The sequence below is a fragment of the Cynoglossus semilaevis genome, chromosome 4 (genome assembly GCF_000523025.1).
Source record: "Cynoglossus semilaevis isolate Cse_v1.0 chromosome 4, Cse_v1.0, whole genome shotgun sequence".
NCBI lineage: Eukaryota > Metazoa > Chordata > Actinopteri > Pleuronectiformes > Cynoglossidae > Cynoglossus > Cynoglossus semilaevis.
The window spans coordinates 2,531,482-2,550,901 of NC_024310.1; the positions used below are offsets into that span (position 1 = coordinate 2,531,482).

Consider the following 19,420-nt stretch of genomic DNA (forward strand, 5'->3'; position numbering starts at 1 on the left):
GTCTTCATCAACAACACACTCCCCAATCTCCAAGCTCTCAACCTGAGTCACAACAGGTTCTGGACGGTGCCGACGAATATGCCGCACAACCTGAAGAGCATCGACTTGTCGAACAACTATCTGGTGCAGATCCTGGCCGGATCGCTGGACCGGCTGCCCAGGCTGACTCACTTCTACCTGCACACCAATCGCTTCCTGTGGTTGCCCGATGGGGTTTTCGACAGGCTGTTCAGTCTGGAGGTGATGACCCTCGGGGAAAACCCTTGGGCTTGTGAAGAAGAGGAGAACATCACAAGGCTGCTGAAATGGACCGAGACGACGAAAGCAACCGTCTTCGGCTGTCCGTGTTACACGAGACCCATTTGTGGCAAAACGCATTCGGCGACGCAGGGAATTGGCTGGCACTCTGCGATATTCACAGAGCCGCCGATGTGGGTGGACAGCAGAGGGGTGGGCCACGGTGGTCATCAATCGCCTGCGAGGACTGCAGCGGTCACGTCCAGTTTACATGCCATCTCTGTCCTTTTTGAGACAGGAATTTATCAGGAAAAAAGAAAAGGGAACACATCCGTGGAATCTGTCTGGGCCGCCACAAATTTTGACAGTTTCTCCACATACACAAGCACAACAGCACGTCCACTGTCTTCAGCCAAGAAGCCTAAAAACCCTCACAGCCAGAACAAAGGTCCAGGCCTCGGTGATGAGCTCCATAAAGGGTTCACACTTTCTGTCTTCGTACTGACAGCTTCACTGAACTCTATCTGAAGTCTCCAGACTGGGAGCAAAAGTCACTACCGCATCATCATTTGACTTAAAGGGAAAATGTTTATGACTGTTAACGTCTTCTGCCACTATCATCACCTTTTATCAACAACTGTTTACAATGTCTTGAAAACCTGCACCAGAAAAAAAAAATGTATCCAAATTCTTCACAGAAAACTCCTGAGCTAATATCGACGCTTACTCTCAGTGCAAAGCTGCCAAACCTTGACAGACATTTGCGCTCAACGCCATGCTAATGCTAAGCTTATCAATGCCAGACTTCTAGAAAGTCTAAAATTCCATTGTCCCAGTGCATTCACAGCAAATAGGTAAAAAACAAAGCCAGACTTTGGAGTTTACAGCAGATGAACAGATGAAAATGTGTGAATCCCAGCAGTGCAACGCATCAAACCCTCTGTGATATAATATAGTATGTAACAATAAAAAATAAAAAAAAAGATATTGACGAGAAAAAAAAATATAGAAAAAAAAAACAAAGCACAAAAACAAACAAAAACACTATAAGACAGAAACAAAATGCCATCAACATTAAATAAAGGTCAAAAAAGGTCATTGATGACTAAGAAAAATAAACTATAAATATGTTCTTTCATGAGAATGTGGAAGTTGTTCTTTTCTATTGCATTGCGATTAAAAAAAAACTGGTCTGACCTTGGATTTACTGTGCTGTTACTTTTATTTGCACATACCTCCTACTCACTACGTGAAGCAACGATAAAGGTCAAATGTCATTTTCAAAGAAGAAGGAAAATAGTAACAAATCAGTGGAGTGGAGCTGAACGGCAAAATGAATATATTCTTAGTTAAATAATTCAAACCCATATAAAAGACTCGGTCTCTTTAAAGCAGAGTCTTATTGGTTCTAATGTCAATGTTGGACCTGATTGGTATTTAATGAAGTAACAGTTTGTTTTGTCCGTCGACATTAACTTGACTGATGTTCAGGTAAAACAGAAAGGACACGTGGGAAGAGTGGCCTCACGGTAACCTGCTGTAACTGCCACACATTAGACTCACCAAATACAGAAGGCTGCCATTAAAATGGACATTTTGTGTGTGGAAAAAAACAAAACCTTCACTATGTGCAGTTAAAAAACCAGGAAATAATCAGAATATATGTCATAAATAAACTATAAATGAAAAAAAAGAAATTTGATTAATAACTTTTGGATCCATCAACTCCAGCATCTCAACCATTACCACAATTGCATAAATAGTTTACGATAACAATAACTTAGACTTGAAAATACAATCTTTCAGCTTTCTCCTGAGCTTTAAATGTCAATAGTATTGATACGAGTAAAAAAGCTGGTATTGTTTGGTGACTGAAAACATCAAAAATGCTAATGGAGATAACGGCGTACGTAGGTCTTACCTGCGGGCCACATAGTAGAAAACGGGGTTTCCAGTCTTGGAGGTTCCTGCCTGGTAGAAGATGTTCAGGGTCTTCAAGGCTTTGAACTCCTCCTTTTCATGGACTTGGTGTCTGCAAAACAAAAACCGAGTTTTTTTTTTATTTTTCATTAGTGCTAGTGATCATCACCACTGTCAGTCTCTGTCTCTGCTCATAAGGAAATGTTTTTTGTTTTTTTTTTAGAGAACTCACCGGGTCATGAACTCTTCAAATTTTGAGCTGGTCAGATTCAGACTGGACCAGTGAGTGTCAGCCACAGGTTTGTGCTCAGGCGGTCCCAGATAGGCCAGCAGGGTTGCCATCTTGTCAAAGGGTCGCCTGCCAACAGCCTTGTGGTCCCTGGAAATGAATATGACCGCTCATCACACTGCAAGAAATTACTGAAGAATTTCTGTAGCGATCATAGAGAACAAATTGGTTCGGGGAGATAAAATTAAAAAAACAAACAAAAAAAAAACCAAATGTTACCTGTTGCTGGACAGGTATTGGCCGATCCTCTCCTGGTTGTTCCACAGAAGGCGGTGAAGGGCGAGAACGTTGCCATCGCTGATGAAGGAGAGACTGTGGTTGACGGTGTCACTCGGCGGGGAGTCGGAAGCGATGTCTAAGAAAAACCTGGGGTAGAAAAAAAAAAAATAATTAGAATCGGAATCTGCTTTATTTGAAAATAAATAAATAAATAAAAATACGTAACAGTCCCAAACGGTGGACAGTATTATTACTGACTAAAACTGTATCTAAAACCACCGTGTGTGCTGCCTGCAGTCACTCCAGACATGTTTAAACTCCCCTCACTTTTCCATTCATCAGAGGTGTTTTTTCGTGACAAGCCAAAAGATTAGAGGGAAAAAAAAAATCTCACAATTTAAGGTTGGGGTTAGATTTATTATGTTCTGTGAAGCCTAAGAAAAAGCCATTCCTCTCTCAAATCGTGTCTGTGCTGTCAGTGGCTCAGCGGTAGAGGTGTAAACTTTTTCCTCGGACTGACAAAATTTAAAATGAATAGTTAAGCCCCAGGACAGGAGTGAATGTGTTCTGAGTCATAAAGGCAGCAAATATTGCTCTCTCTCTCCAGACTAATGGATTGACCACAACTCCGACAAACTCCACTGCAATAAATATCTGTGTCTGGTTTTCCAGCTTTGTTTAAAAAAGTTGTCACTTCTAATTTCAAACACAACAGGAAATATATATTTACCCTGTGGCCTGAACCAAAGTCTCTCAGACCAATGGATAAAAAAATGATTCCTTTTTTAGCTCAACCACCAACTACTTAACACTGAAGAGATTAAAAAAAAACGATAAAACACATGCACAGCGTCAGTCATTTCCCAGGTCTCTCACCTTCTGGCCGAATCAAAGTTGCTCTTCACGAAGTCATTGAAAGGCCTCATGTGTTCTTCTTTCGTAAACAACACATGGTTAGCGATGCTCTGCAAAATCTGAAACGCAATATCATTGTTATTGTTAAATTAAAGAGTGTAAATCTCTGCAAAAACCCTCATGTGAAAAGATGAATATTTCTGTGTAAGACTTTTACTACTTGTAACACTGTGAATAAAGTTAGCAGCGACAAAAAAAAAAAAAAGTGTCAGCTTAAAGCGACAAAAACAGGATTTAAAATGTAAATGCAAAAACACTTTATGTTCCTGCAAATATTTATCCTAATTTTAAAAGCGTTAAAAGTGTTTAGAGGCTGGTCAGCGATGCCTCGCAAAAATATCTTTAAATACCTAGTGAATAAAAGTAGGCATGACATTAATTTACACCAAAAAAAAAAAAAAAATATATTATATATAAAATGCCTTCAATTTTTAAAATGTAAATGCAAAAACACTTTATTTCCTGCAAATATTTATCCTAACTTTGAAAGTGTTTAGAGGCTGGTCAGCGATCCCCTCCAATAAAATATCTTTAAATATCTGGTGAATAAAAGTAGGAATGACATTAATTTACAGCAAAAAATATAAATATATTACATATATATAATATATATAAAATGCCTTCAATTAATATAATAATATTGTGTGTTTGGATTTTGGTTTCATATTGTAGCAGTAAGCACATTCAACGTCCTTAGTTGTATCGAATATTGATTTTTCTGTTAACTTTTCAAGCTTTTTTTTTCTTTTTTTTTAGAAGCACATATTTGTTTTGGTTCTGACCGAACTGCACTTACCTTGGACATGAGCTTGAGGCCTCGCTCTATTCTGGGCAGGGGCTTCTTGTCCAAGATTCCAGCCTCGTACGGTGACACAATCGCTGGGTTGACAAAACGCAGAAACATGGCGCTGCCAACTGCACCGATGCTGTTCTGTGGGAACCGCTGACTCACCACCTGCGTGAATTCAGATGGAGGGAGCAGGGAAATCAAAGAGGAAATGTAGAGTAGACGAAGAAAAGAGAGAGGTCGTGAGCACAGGAGACAGCAATAAAGAATTTAATCTCAATAAATGTAGGAACACGATGGAAATGATCATGATAAAAATGTACATCCAGCAATCTGAGTATGAGAGGAGTGAGGTGAAGATGTTGGGAGGAGAAATGCATCCAGTGAAAAATCCCAGTTCACATTAGGCTGTAACCAGAGCCGGAAAAAAAAAACAGTTCAACTCCAGTAACAGCCCAAGAATTAGGAAGATGATGAAGGAGGAGGAGGAGGAGGAGGAGGAGGAGGAGGATGTGACAGGGAACCCCAACTGTACCCTCTCTGATCCTGAACAATGAAAGGAGAAAAATCCCTGACAGGAAATAACAGACACCTGACAGGTGGAGGAGAAGAGCAGGGTTATGGTGTGAAACAGGAAGGATCAGCTGGACGAGCAGTGACACCAAGGGTTGGTTTGTTTTTTTAAGGAGAACATTGAGTTTAATTACATTCCCTAGATCAGTGGTTCTTTTTATACTTTGTACCTCCTGAGTACCACCATGATGACCAACACTAGACTTTAGCAGCGTAGGCCTTCACTAAAATGTATGTTTCAGATTTATTCAATTGAAAATGTAAATGTGAAAAATATGAATTTTCCCCCATGTACCACCAGTGCTACACGTACCACAGTTTGAGAACCACTGCCCTATTTTAAACTGTGACGTCCAATGAGACAGATTGTGTTTTGTGAATTTGAACTATAACAACTCAAATTTAAAACATCACCACCTCAGCTCACACTGTCTGGGACTGGACGGTAACAATCATCCACACCATCATTCAGGCTATTATTGTGTTTCCACATCAACACAATTTACACACACGATATACGCATGTGTGCGTGACAACAGGAAGTCATTTATACCACCCCCCCGACACTGCTCGCCACTATTAAACCATGTAAGTCAAATTTCAAACCTCAAGATATGATCTGACCCCTTGACATAATCAATGATATTTGTAAGGACCGGTCACTATTTCTGAAAGTAGAACCAGTCAAACAAACCTGAAAAATGAAACACTAGTGACTAGAGCTACGGGAGGTCAGATAACGCAGATAAAAGACACCTTAGAAAAGATTAATGCCGTTTGTACTTCAACAGCTTTTTAGGACTGCAAACAAGGATCTACATATGAATATATTTTAGAGATCGAGGAATTGGCTCTAGTTTTAAAAATGGATTTTTGTGTTTATCTGGATAAAGAAGTCCTGTTCAAAAGGTAAGGAGTTAAAATAGGTGCAGTATAAACCGTATATCTTTATATGCTGCAAAGAACGAAACCCCACATTTATTTCTTCCTGTAGGTTTTGCAACATTTCAAGAGAAAAGGAATCACCAATCATCCACCGAAGTCAGCAAGATGTTCCACGTACATACACAGATATATCCACAAGATAAATGCACACACACACACACTACGAGTATAAAAATATATATGTATATATATTAATGCATATATACATCAATAGCCACACAATCACATGGTGTGTTTATGTGGTATGCATGTTGGTATGGAGGGGAGGGAATGAGAGAGAGCAGAGGTTCTCTGAGGAAGGAAAGAAACATGTCCGGAACATCCCATGTTTTCAAGATTCTTCAGAGATGCAAGTTCAATTTTTGCAAGAAAAAAAAAAGAATACAGCTTTTACACCATCCCATTCGTGACAAAGGGAGTTTCGTTCAGAATATTTCAACACCGTTCATGTATACTCTGAAGACGAACTTTTCTAAGACTGGTTAGAAAACCTTTTTTTTGTGTGTTTTTCAGATCGGGGGATTTTAATAAAAAAAACGGTACGTTTACTCAACAACCTTATTTAGTTTACTTTGAAACACAAATATTTTCACAAAAAAAAATACCAAGGTCACGCATCATTGGTCATTTCCTCTGGGTTTTCTTGCTTGGAGTTCATGTAAAAAAATAAATAAAGTCATGGTTCATTATAATAGAGCATTTGAGTTTTTTTTAATAACAGAGTTAACTTCAGTGTAGCATTTGGCAGCTGCTTTAAGTTCAGTTAATTTTTAAAAATATTTTAAATTCTGAATCATTTTTAGTCACTATTTAGAAAACCCAATTTTTTTGGAAACTAAACTAAATATTTAAAGTGAGTATATATGACAAACAACACTCACTTTCAATCACATTTTATTGCTATGGTTAATGACTGACCTTGTTATTTTGTGAATATATTTTGGATTTGTGTCATGTGTGTGGTCGTACTGTACGTGATTGGCTGCTGATCCGTTAACGTGAGTCGTGAGCTGAAACAATGTGATGAAATGTTCTGAAAACAATGTCTCCTGCGTGACAAGGTCCAGAAAGAAGACAGAAGAGAGAGAAGAAGAAGAAGACGCCCCTGTTCACTGGGAACTGTTAATCGATGTGACATGGTGCCGATATTAGTAGAGTGATTTTGAAAAGAGGGTCGTAGACAGGATTGAATATGGAGAGAACAAAACAATTTTGAGAGAGAAACACCAAATAGAAAAAAAAAATGAAGAAAAATAAAAATCAAATGAGATGCAAAAAAGCTCTTTTTTTTGCTACAGGGGACAAGTGTCTTGAGGGAAAATAGATTCTCCAAACTTACTGCTTTTTTGTTTTCCTTTTTTTCTTTTACTGTTGCTTTATTCAGAAGAGAGTGGCAAGTAGCCTACAGAACAGAGATGAGCACAATCATGGTCACGGCACCAGCAACATGCGCTCCAAACACACCTTAACTTTTGAACACCTTCAACTTGAAAAATATCACACAAAGAAACAAAAAAAAATATATAAATATATAAAAAAATAAAGAGGCTGCTGTAGGAGTGTAGGTCCTGCTCTGGGGGGGATACAAGCATGCACTGCTGTGGTTCTACTTCAGCACACTGTCATTAGTGTGAGGATGAGTGCACGTGGGTCTAGACAGCTGCAAAGTTGCAAGCAGAAGGTCTAAAAAAATGGAGAAACACCACCCCCTGCCCCAAAATATTGATAAATGGAAAATAAATCATACACACACACACACATACACACAAACACGCATCACTTGTTTATGAAGAACTTCGTTCACCTGGTTGCGGTGAGCAGACAGAGGCATGAGAGCAGAAGAAGCAGCGACAGCAGCAAAGAGAAGCTGCTCGGACTTTTGGCGTGAAAGAAACGGCAAACTACTGTGTTCGGAGATAATGAGGCGTCCGCGACAACCACGTACTTATGATTTAAGTTTGTGAAAGAGAAAGACTCGTGTACCTTTAGTCACCAGAGGTCCTGATAGGGCCTTGAACCGATAATACTATCAGCAGATGTATGGTCTCTTTCTATTTTAGGGGTCTAAAAATGTATTAATCAGAATATTAACCTGGCAAATAGAGACCAAAATATACGTCTATTCATATATATATGTCCCAAAATGTTAATCGTTAATTTCCTTCTCTATAAGATCCTATTTTCCAAAACAAAAACAAAAAAGTCCTTGAATTACATTTGAGGCCATAACTCTTCTACTGGTTGGGAATATTTGCATGTTTCATTTACACCTCTAACCTGGCTGTGTGCTGCATCCTTATGAATAATAATAATAATTAATTCAGACTGCAATAACTGCTGTTATTTATATGTATATCTACATATTTTGCGAAGTGCCTGGTTGACAATGTCTGCAACCAAAGCACAACCGTACAGGGATCTTAGTGGTGGAGGAGGATGAGGAGAAACACTGCCTCGAGTGGGCATGCCGATTATTACGGAGTCAACAAATCTCCTAGTCCGGCTGTGGGGGGGTGTGCGCGTTATAGCGAGCAGTGAGTGGAAAAAGCATCAGGAGTTGAGTGGAAAAGGCAGTAGCTTGAAATGTGTGAGTGACACTGCAAATAAAAGACAGAGGCTCGTGTTCAAAGGAATCAAATCGGGCTCATTAATATTTCGACTCTGATTGACAAAGTATTTTAGCCTGTCCAAATATCAGTGACCCCGTATTTGACTCTGCAGGTGAGCAGGAAGAGGCTATGGTAGAGTGGGACTAAGAATGAGCGGGATGTGACCCTACCTGGTAGAGACAGTGGCAGACGCTGCGCAGCTGGGGTGGAAATTCGCTGGACGAACCAATGATGGCCTGGAAGAAGCGCTCGGTGATCTGCAGGAGGTTCCGCTGGTTCTCCTCCAGGTTCTCACCCTGTTCCAGCCTAATGACGTAAAGAGAAAACACGTTGATGGCTGCATCATTTCTGATGATGTTTGAATGAAAAAAAAAAAAAAAACTCTTAAAGCAACAGTAATCGTCCTCACCGGGTGGGGTCCACCTCAAAGCTGATGTGTTCAGGAGTGGTGATGACGCCTCTCAATAAAGGCTCCAGAAGCTTTTGCAGATATGCCGCACCGTACACCTTATGAAGGCTCCAGAAGCTTTTGCAGATATGCTGCACCGTACACCTTGTGTAGCACAGTAAAAAAAAAAAGAAAAGAGGTTCATTTGTTTTTTTTTTAAGTTCATTAAAACCTTTTGTTTGTTTTTTTTAAGTTCATTAAAACTAAAGTTCCTCCTGTTTAGGTCTGTACCTTAAAACAGAAGGTCATTATTTTACTGGCCAGGCTGTTTCCTCTGAAGAGTGTTTGCATGGAGTCGGCCAGCTCCACTTCCTTGGAGAACATGTTCCACAGCAGCTGGTAGAGGAGGTGACGAGAATCAAAGAGCGTCACCAACACCCGAGCCAACTCATCCTGGACGGAGGAGAGAAACGTTATCAAAAATTTGATCGCAAAAAACATTTTTTTCTCATTTCAAAAGTGTGAGAATTCCATTCATTCCCACTGATAAAAGCAGAAATCAAATTGTCCCGTACCCACTGAGACCCAGGAACCACGTTGGCCAAAGCCATGGCGATGGGTAGCTCTCCTTGGTCTCCCATCATGGTGACCAATTCCACCAGTCTCTCAAAGCGGTCAGCCAACACCGTCTCTGCCAGGGTGTCAAACTCCGTTCCCTGCTGCAGGATCTTGGTCAACACCTCCATGAAGGTGGCTCTGGTCTGCAGGTCTTTGTGGTAGCCCAAGCCTATCAAACGAAGAGACGGACAGCATTGCTTTTTTGTTCCCGAACAAATATCAAAGGTTTTATTTCTGACTCTGGCTGAAGTACCGATCGAGTGCATGAGGCCGCTGTCCACGTTAGCGTTGAGCAGGTTGGACATGGCCAGCACGGTGCAGTGACGCAGGGAGGCAAGACGCCGGGACATTCCTCTCTTTCTGCCCCCCACTGCCTGGCCCTCATCTTCCACTTCACTGCAGTCATTGAGCAAGTTCATGAACAAGGTGAAGTACCTGAACAAAAAAAACAAAACAAAGATTTACAAGGAGGCACAGAAAATGTTGATATGATGTTTGACCTATCATATAAATTATATAAAACATTTTTATTACTATATAAACTGTTTGACCTATCATATAAATTATATAATAAATACGTTTTTTTATTGCTATATAAATAATTTTAAGGCCCTTCTCAAATATTTCCTCAGCTAGTTTGACCACAGACAGATCAATGTAATGTGGAAATACAAATGTTGTTGTTTGCTGTTGTTTTTCTTACTTGAGGAAAAGCTGAGATTTGGCCTCCATCAGTTCAACCCCATCGCCCTCCTCTGGCTGCAGAGGAAGACCAGCTAAGAGAGACACCACTGCCTCCATACTGGCCTGATCCAGGTCTCTGTACAGAAGAGAAAACAGTAAGTGGAAAAAAAAATCTAGCTGTGTTTAAAAAAACACCTTCTAACTCAGAGTTCTAGCTTGTACCTGGTGAGACATTTGATGTCATCGTCAGCTGCTTGATTTGATGTCCCCATCACCCAGTCTGTCTGATACTCCACCATCTTGTTCCTTTAAGGAATTTAATAATCAACTAATGTTAGAGTCGTCAACGCCAACACATCCTACGTGACAACAACAACAACGGGGAGGAGAATTTTCTCGTATTTGTGCACTGACCTAAACTTCATCTCTTGGCAGAAGGAAAGGTCATCTCTTCTCTCCATCATGACCTCCACCAATTGGCACAGTTTGGTTTTAATCTGGATGGCATGGACCATGTTGCCCAGGATGCGTACATACCTGAAGACCACGATAATGTAAAGTGACGCACGTCAGAAAAACGTTGCTCCTTCCTTTATTTATTTATCGCCTTTTCTTTCCTTCTTTAACCCTTTAACCCAAACTAATTTCTCAATCATTATCCTTTTGTTTTTCCTAAATATGTACAAGGAGCTTTGATATTTGGTTGTATTTATACTTTGTTTTCACATTTTGGTGGAAACACTGAATGCAAATCGTTTTGTTCTGACCTGACCAGGTTGAGCATCATCGTCTCGATGCTGGCCTGTCCCAGGTGCTCGGAGCTGCCTTCTGTGTGGTTGTCCAGCAGATTCTTCATGATGGCTATGGTCTGCTCCACAAACTGAGTGTTTGTGTCGTTGATAGGAACCTAAGAACAGGGAAAAACGGAGACTGCATTTCTAGGATAATAAACTGATTCATACGGCACCTGGAGAGAGCAAAGTCACTGGTTAAAGTTTCAAAGCGCGAGTGGACAAATCAGCAGAATGATCCCACTCACCGGACCCTGTGTGTCAAAGAACTTTCCGATGCTGTTCCTCAACTTGTTGAAAAGCATGGGGTACAGAGCGGGGCTGAGCTCCAGACCCAACAGGTCTTTGACATTGGTGCGCACATGGAGCCCGACCCTGTCGTGGCCGCACACGAGCAGACCCAGCAGGCGGTCCAAGAAGCGGCTGACGGGCGTCTCGCTGGACGCAGATGAGGAGCAGGATGAAGCTGAAGCCATGGGATTGGACATGTCGCAGGGGCCCATGGAGATCATGGAGTGCTTGCGCTCGCTCATGGGGCCCATTGGTGGGCTGTAAGTTGCCGGGCCTGGGGTGCTACGCTGCTGGAGGCAGACGCCGCCCAGTGCACAGAGAAAGCCCGTAATGTTGATCCATTCCTGATGTGGTTGGAACGTGAGAATTTAATGAATACAGACATACAATGCTGTCGTCAACACACAGTTTTGAACTACAGCCAGTCAGAAACTGAAAACAACTAAAATGAACAGAAGAAAATTAGAATTAAAAGTTAGAAAATGTGACATTCATGGAGCAATGCTCAGAAGTAGTAAGAAGTCAGAAGTATGATTGTTGTTGGACTAACAAGCTTCATTATCACACAAAAAGACAACTGTCAGTGACAAGTGTCAACATGACCACGAAACGTGACGAAAAGTCAATGAGACAAAAGTGAAATTCAAAATCTCATAAACACAGAGACAGGTGTTAAGAACTACATTCTTACCTGCCCGTCATCAGCCTTGTTTTTGGGACAGTTGAGAATCTGTTTTGTGGCCAGATCCCATTTAGTACATGCGTCCTCCCAAGCCTGGAGGCGGGTGGGGGGAAAAAAATAAAATAAAATTGTCAATCAAAAACGCCACTCAGAGACATCATGATCACCATCTGGGATTAAACTGAAAGTTACATCAATGTTTCCAGGCGTGGGGTGCTCTATCCTCCTCAATAAGGCCATCACCCTCTTCTGTAAGGTGGATCTCCCTGAAGAAAGAAAGGCCTCCAGCATTAATGGAAATACCAGATGTAGTGTATCTACGTTTACCATTTATCACTTTAAAAAAAACAAACTGTTAACTACTGAAGGACCAGAAGGTACTAACCTGTTCCCATCATGTTGCTAACGGAGGCGAATTCACTGAAGGTGGCGTAGTTTGGCAGAATGTTCTGGACAGGCACTTCGTCAGCAGCGCTTCGGATGTCCGCCTCCTCACAAAGGTGTCGAAAACACGACATGGCCACGAGCACCGCCTCGGTGTCTGGACTCCACAGGAACATGTAAAGACAAACCTCCAGCTTGGTCTGCGCCTGCCTGCAGATGGGGATCCCACCACCCATCGTGGCACACTCCTGGAACGATGAGGTAAAAACACACACACACATGCATTAAATCCACAGGCAGGAAGGCTGAGGTGGACACACAGTTGTGTCTGGGTTGTTAATGGTATTTTGGAACAGCTCCGTACCTTGTTCTTTAACAAAAACTTGTTCCTACAGATGAGGATCTCCCTCAGCCATTTTAGAACTTCTGTCCCATTAGCCAGCTGCTGGCTAATCAGCTTACGGCAGACGAGGAAAAGCACCTGTGAACTAAAGAAGAAAAAAAAAATCTAGCACCTGTGAACTAAAGGAGAAAAAAAAGAAAATCAGCACCTGTGAACTAAAGGAGAAAAAAAAAATCTGAATCAGACCACAGCATCCAATCAAATAAACTCTTATAGAAAGTAGGAATGGACAGAACTAGTGGAATATGTGAATACATAATAATATAAACATTAATTAAAAAAAAAAAACATTTCAAATTATTATCCAGTCTATGGAACGTCAAAAGACTTTCTGGCAATCACCACACGGGGGCGGTGCAACCATGGCTGAAATTCTACAAACGCTCCTAGCAGCAGCTCCTCATAGATAAACAGCACGTATAAAAAAACCCTACTGTCATTACCATTATTTTAATGGTATAATAATTTCATTATGAATTATTTAACAACACTTTCCTGAAAATAAAACATTTGCACAAACAATAAAATGTTGCAATGTAAAAACATTGTCAACAAAAACAATGTCTACAAGTTTAAAAATTTTAAAAAGCAAGTTTCAACAATATCTGAACAAGACACAGTTAGTGCATTTTTTTTTCTCTTTAGAAAAAAAGTTCAATACCTGATGTCCCAAAAAGTCTCTATTGGGGTTTCAGGGTTCCACAGCTCTATGGTCTCTGGCTGGTGAAGAACCAACAGAGCCTAGAAACACAGACCAGAGGTCAAAGGTCAGCGATAGAGAAGAAGTTTGGTGAACCACGGCAGAGACAATGAGTTTTATAACAGGTTCTAAATATGCAAACAAACAAACAAAAAAAGATACAACACTAGAGTGTGTTGGCTGTGGTGTCTGACCTCCATGGCTTCTTGTGAGAGTTGGGTGGTGTTGGTTAGAGGCACTAGCTGCACCAGGCCAGTGATGAGCTCTGCTGTGCTGCTTTGCATCTCTGGAGCCTGTTTGACTGGATTCTAAACAGTAAAAAAAAAAGACACCAATACTGGATTCTAAACAGTAAAAAAAAAAAGACACCAATGGACTTTAGTTCACACAGTGAAATGAAACGATATCTGATAAAAACCTGTGCTTTTATTGAAAACAAAATTGTTTGAATGAGACGTGAACGCAGACTCACATGCAACAGGAGTTTAGGGTCTGCATGGATGAGTTTGACCAACGCGAGGAGGAGGCACTTGTAGTTTCGAGTGTCCAGGTCTGTGGCTTTCTCTTTGAACTTAAGGCTGGTGGTCATCTTCCCTTTGAACGTCAAACTCTGTAGAAGGACAGCGGCAGGTGGAGGTAACAGTTAGAGCTACGCCGCATCATACAGAATATACGCCATATAAGTGTTAGCATCTACGATATGATGAAAAGCCTTGTTTTTGCAAATTTACCCATTGATCTTATTTTTTTATAATAAGAAATACATGCAGAAAAACTTTTAACTAAACAGGACTTAAACATAGTAATGTTCACAAGTGGCCACTAGCCATTCTCTTCTAAGCCTAATCTTTCTAGACACACTAGACACTTTTATTTGCGGAGGGTTTTTTTTTTCACATTACATATTATGTTACATATTTATGCATTTTCTACTATCTAATTCTTTTCGGGGTCAAAGGGGGAGCTGTCCCTAAAGAGACAGTTTAAGTTTTCAAGAAGTTCGCCATAAAGCCTAATGTAGCCTTACATATTTTAACACCTAAATTTTGTGGGTTCCTGTGGCCTCACCGGTGTCATACGTAGTGGAGCATGAGTTCCCACGCCTTGCACCACCCGGTTGAGTGTGTCTGAGAACATAAAGCGCAGCTCTCCGGAGTAGCAGTACACTGCGTCGATCTTGGGCCACCAGTCAAGGTGAGACTGGAACGGTAGACAAAATGAGTTAGATCACACGTCGGCATAAATCTGCTGTCAGCTACATGTGCCCGGGCTGTGTCCACTTACGTTAGTGATTATTCTGTGCAATGAGTTGACAAGGACAAAGTGAAAGGTGGAAGGGGACGAGGAGGCCAAACAGACCTAAAAAAAAAAAAAAAAACAGCGAGGAGACCCTTATTAAAACTGAACTCACAATACTGCTACATGCAGGTAACTGAGGGTAACAAAAAAAAAAAAAAGACTGGATTTTATCGAGTTCTACCTTAAAGTGCTGGTTGTTATGAGGATTGATGCGAAAACAGGAGACAAAGCAGTCCATCATCAGCTCCACATCAGCATTCTGGCTGCCTGTTGCCCTCCAGAAAGGCTTGGCCGGATTGAACAACAGAGTCTGGTGGTAGACAGAGAGAGAAAGGACGTTAGGTCACACCTCAGTCGCGCATGGAGCACACAACAAACGGATTTGGAATTTGTCAAAAATTGACCTCTACATTTAACACGTATGTGAAGGAGGAGACGATAAAGCCACGTGTTCCATCGTATTGGTTAAAGCAGGTTATTATTAAAGAAAACATGTTTGTGGAGAGTTTGCAGATTGTGATTCATCAATGAAAATATGATGTCGTTCATATTTTGTCAAACTCGTGATGTTGGTGTTGATGCAGCTCATTCAAAATAGGCAGGGCTCTGCAATATATTAACGTTGAACCAGTTTTATCTACTAATAAAGCTGGGAGGCAGGTGAGAGTTCATCAGAGAGGAAATCAAAATGTTTGCGATGTTTTCTGTTAACCTGTAGATATTTAGGTGAGACATGTTTATGTTTTTTTACCTGAAAAATTATCAGAAAAATCCCAGATTGAGTAACATGTCTAACCTTTAGATCCATGACAATGGACTGGACCAGCAGAAAGATGGTGGAGTGATCCTCCCAGTTGATGTAGGTGGACGCTTTACACAGTTTGACACAGGCGATGGCAGCGCTCTCCATCAGCTGCTTGCTGCCGCCCTGACCTGACAAAGCTTTTCTCAAACTGTCCAGAAAAAGTTTCTGGAGAGAAGAAGAAGAACAGGAGCTGGAGTTAGTTGATGTGTGTGTGTTTGAGTGTGTGTGTGTGTGTGTGTGCTCATGCTTTCCTCCCACCTTGTTGGCTTTGCTGTCCTCCACAGTGTCTTTGGAGATGGTGTGTGTGATCTCTGGACAGAGGATGAGGAGGATGATCTGCAGTGGCCACACAGCTGCTTTTCTTTTGGTGCTTTCTGCAAAGCTGTCCACCAGATCAAACAACTTCTCTGCTGCTTCTGCGCACACAGAGTGTGTCATAATAATGATTAAAACAACTTTGTTGTAATCACAAGGCCGTGGATTTCTGTTACAGTTTCTTGACAGAAGCACAGAAAGATTTTGCTTTTACCTGCCATGTCAGCCTGTGGTCGCTGGTACAGCATAGTGAACTCATCTGGATAATTCTCCACCCAGTTCCAAAATGCCTGCAGAGAGAACAGGTGAAGTTACTCAAGTTTAAAATGAAAACAGCCCGAAGTTAAATTTGGGCAACGAGGCTGTAAATAGTTGAAGAAATACCTTTTCTAAACTATTGATGACTGCGAGCTGAGCAGGCTTCTTCAGAGCTCTGAACTTCAACACAGTTTCTTAAAAAGGAAACAAGCAGACATTAGAACATAAACAGCCGGCAGATCAATGCCATAAAAACAACCACCTCGACCATGAAATAACACCAGACTATGGATTACGTTACTTCCTAAAGAGCAGTACAGGTGATGGGAGTCTGTAATAAAATCTGGAGCAGACCTTGCAGCAGCCTCCTTAGCTTGGAGCAGTCAACGTTGATGTACTGCATCAGCTCGATGTCGTGGACGTCCACGTTGTCCTCAGAACACACCGTCAGCTCCTGGAGCCTGATTTAAACCCCGACAAGTAGGAAAGATTTTAATGGTGTGGATGTGGTAGTTTTTTTATTTATTTATAGTCACCATCCAAGGGTTGACTTGACCTTTGAGGAGGACGGACTTTTGGGCCCTACCTGGTGGAGATACGGCTGAAGACGGCGTTGAAGTTGTTGCAGCTCAGAGAGAACAGGACGGCTGAGGCCGAGGCCCTGAGTTCAGCAGCGTGGTGGTGGCCTTCGCGGTACGTGTGAATAAAATGGCAGATCTCCGGCAGCAGCTGTTTGACCAGCATGGTCTCATCCAGACGCAGGCAGTCCTTAGATTGCTGTAGGAAAAAAAAAGAAAAAAAAAAGAAATGAGCAACAACCGAGTTCTCCTTAACCTCCACAACACTGTACACGAGAGTCTTCAGATCAGATTGTTCAGCCTTTTGATGCATGGACACAAGTTTGAAACGTCAGAAAATGGAATGTTTGAATCATCGACTAAAAGCTGCCGTGAGACTCACCCCAGCCAGGCATTTCTCCAGTGTGTCTAAGATGATGAGCTGAGAGAGGTAGAGGTTCTTCTCGGAAGCTTCTCCAAATATCCGCTGTAAAAACAGCCAAAATCCTCACTTAGTTCCTTAGTATTTATAATAATTAAAACACCAAAGCTGTTTCTTACAGCAGTGTGCCTGAGTAATTAATAAAAAATAATTAAAACACCAAAGCTGTTTCTTACAGCAATGTGCCTGAGTAATTAATTAGTAATTAATAAAAAATAAATATAGTCTTATTATTAAGACGTTGGTTGTGGGCCTAAACAAGTGGTTGGTGCGTTGCAGGATCGAAGCAGCTGCTGCATCTGCTTTTGATTTGTGAAGCGGGCGAGGCTTCAGGTCCAAGATAAGGATTGATCTGGCGAGAGCTGATGAGGTGATCAGGGTCTACGTTTATCAAGCATGAAAACTACCACTCACCATGTTGTTGACATTTTTGAGGATTGTAGTGAGACCACTGATGACCAGGGAGAACTTGTACTTGGAGATGTTGATCAGACATTCCTTGTTGTGCTCTGTGCTGATTTTGGTGTGAGTGTTCTGGTGACCAACTTTGATGGGAAGCTGAGAACAAAAAGAATATTGGAGTCACATCACCAGCGTTGTTGTACAGCGCCGCCTTCTGATCCAAAAATAAATGTAATTTTAAAAAAAATTAAAAAATGTACATTGTGTTACCATTTGAATATTATAAAAAAGATATATATATTATAAAACAAATATCCACTTTAAATAATATGTAATATGTTACATGATCCACAGTTTGAGGGACAACACCATCATGATCACTATATTGATCCTTCATTCATGGCAGAGGGAGTAAAAGTACTCCTATTTAATTTAATCAAACAGTTAGGCTGATTTTTGTCACCTCACAAACACTAACCAAGAGTTGGTTTAAACACTAAACCCACTTTCTTCTGACCGCAATAATCCAAGATAAGCTGCTCAACCCTGACTTCAGTCCATAATCTTTGGCAACTTTCACTGCAGAAAGAGAAACTATTGCCTTAACACCCCATGATGACCAGTCAATTACCGATTAATAAGGATTTCCTCACACTTAATTGTCAGATTATGAGTGATGTTGAAATACTTTATTTATATGCGAAGATGTCCAGTGTTTATCCTAAAACTTCAACTTAAGAGGATTTGACAAACTACAAAAAAAAAATGCCCAAGGCTACAAAAACAATGGCAGATGTTAACAATTTATTAGTTCTATATTTGGGTGTAAAAAAGCGTTCTATTAGATGAAAATTGGCTCAGCAAGACCTGGATGTTGACTTTCAACTGTTGCCAATAAATCTTGTGTAATGCGACGCATCAACAGATACGATATATGATTTATTATTAGTGTCACTAACAGACATAGTGCTGAGTGATACATAAGTATCAGATTACATTGCTTATGTTCCACGTACACAAACATTAAACACAGATCATCATTTCTGAGCCCTTCACTCTCCACACAATAAATTACCTGAGCAGATTTCTGGACAGATTTAGCTTCAAATTTAAAGGAAAGTTCCAAAGAAAGCACTTGCACCGGAAATGGAAAAATTGACCTGCTGTGTTTATCAACACCCAGACTGAATCCTTCTTGGATTCTACACTGAACTTCAACCATCACCAGGAATTACATTGAGGTCCATTATCTATACTGAATATAGTGTCAAATGAGTGCTGTCTTACAGAGACCGTGCACCAGTCTCTCTAGAAAACCATTAGAAGTCCTTGTTTATGTAAATTAAAATGTATGAATTGTGCTGGTTCTCTCTCTCTCTCTCTCACTCTCACACACACACACACTCAGTGTATCCACGACCTTCATTTAGCATGGCTTAAAGCATCTTTTCACAGGGGCGCTGGCCCCGTGGGGCCACATTACGGGCCTCGAGTTCCTTGACCTTCGTGGCCCCAGTGTCCGAGTCCCAGCGGTCGCTACAGTTACCTTCCTAGATGCTAACGTAGTCGCATCTTATTTGTTTACATTGGACAGTTAGGCCTGTGCTAATGTTAGCACCCATTAGCTGCCCTGCAGAACCGTCAGCTGCGGACTACTACCAACAGTGTCTCTCTCTCTCTCACACACACACACACACACACGTATATAAACACATACACACATACATAGGCGTGTGTGCAAGCCCACACAACAGTGACACGGTGGGTAACCGTGTGTTTTCACCGTCATCAGCTGACGGTTTCTCTCTATGTGTGTGTGTACATCGCCTGAAGAAATGTGGCAGGAGTGTGTGCTATTTGACGGTGCAGACAGCGACGGCTAAAAAAGAGCCGTCACCGTTTCTGCA

At 41.2% G+C, this 19,420-nt stretch overlaps 2 protein-coding genes across 2 annotated transcripts in view; one reads left to right on the forward strand and one right to left on the reverse strand.

Moving 5' to 3' along the window:
• The window catches only part of LOC107988499 (oligodendrocyte-myelin glycoprotein-like), a 3,765-nt gene extending 1,621 nt beyond the window's left edge, over window positions 1-2,144 (forward strand). Inside the window, 1 exon segment of the mRNA XM_025054995.1 lies at window positions 1-2,144. This exon segment is cut by the window's left edge and continues 26 nt beyond it. Within this exon segment, the coding sequence (XP_024910763.1) occupies window positions 1-765 (765 nt within the window). The 3' untranslated portion in view covers window positions 766-2,144.
• Window positions 1-19,420, reverse strand: part of nf1a (neurofibromin 1a) — a 37,548-nt gene that overhangs the window by 17,306 nt on the left and 822 nt on the right. The window contains 34 exon segments of the mRNA XM_025055213.1: window positions 2,159-2,269; window positions 2,390-2,536; window positions 2,666-2,812; window positions 3,542-3,639; window positions 4,377-4,535; window positions 7,225-7,287; window positions 8,665-8,800; window positions 8,904-9,001; window positions 9,174-9,335; window positions 9,458-9,669; window positions 9,754-9,935; window positions 10,204-10,320; window positions 10,407-10,490; window positions 10,599-10,721; window positions 10,952-11,091; window positions 11,224-11,613; window positions 11,958-12,041; window positions 12,141-12,214; window positions 12,334-12,604; window positions 12,607-12,820; window positions 13,397-13,476; window positions 13,630-13,743; window positions 13,908-14,045; window positions 14,504-14,635; window positions 14,720-14,794; window positions 14,916-15,044; window positions 15,531-15,704; window positions 15,798-15,955; window positions 16,069-16,144; window positions 16,239-16,306; window positions 16,467-16,573; window positions 16,699-16,889; window positions 17,073-17,156; window positions 17,526-17,669. Coding sequence (XP_024910981.1) covers window positions 2,159-2,269; window positions 2,390-2,536; window positions 2,666-2,812; window positions 3,542-3,639; window positions 4,377-4,535; window positions 7,225-7,287; window positions 8,665-8,800; window positions 8,904-9,001; window positions 9,174-9,335; window positions 9,458-9,669; window positions 9,754-9,935; window positions 10,204-10,320; window positions 10,407-10,490; window positions 10,599-10,721; window positions 10,952-11,091; window positions 11,224-11,613; window positions 11,958-12,041; window positions 12,141-12,214; window positions 12,334-12,604; window positions 12,607-12,820; window positions 13,397-13,476; window positions 13,630-13,743; window positions 13,908-14,045; window positions 14,504-14,635; window positions 14,720-14,794; window positions 14,916-15,044; window positions 15,531-15,704; window positions 15,798-15,955; window positions 16,069-16,144; window positions 16,239-16,306; window positions 16,467-16,573; window positions 16,699-16,889; window positions 17,073-17,156; window positions 17,526-17,669 — 4,682 coding nt within the window.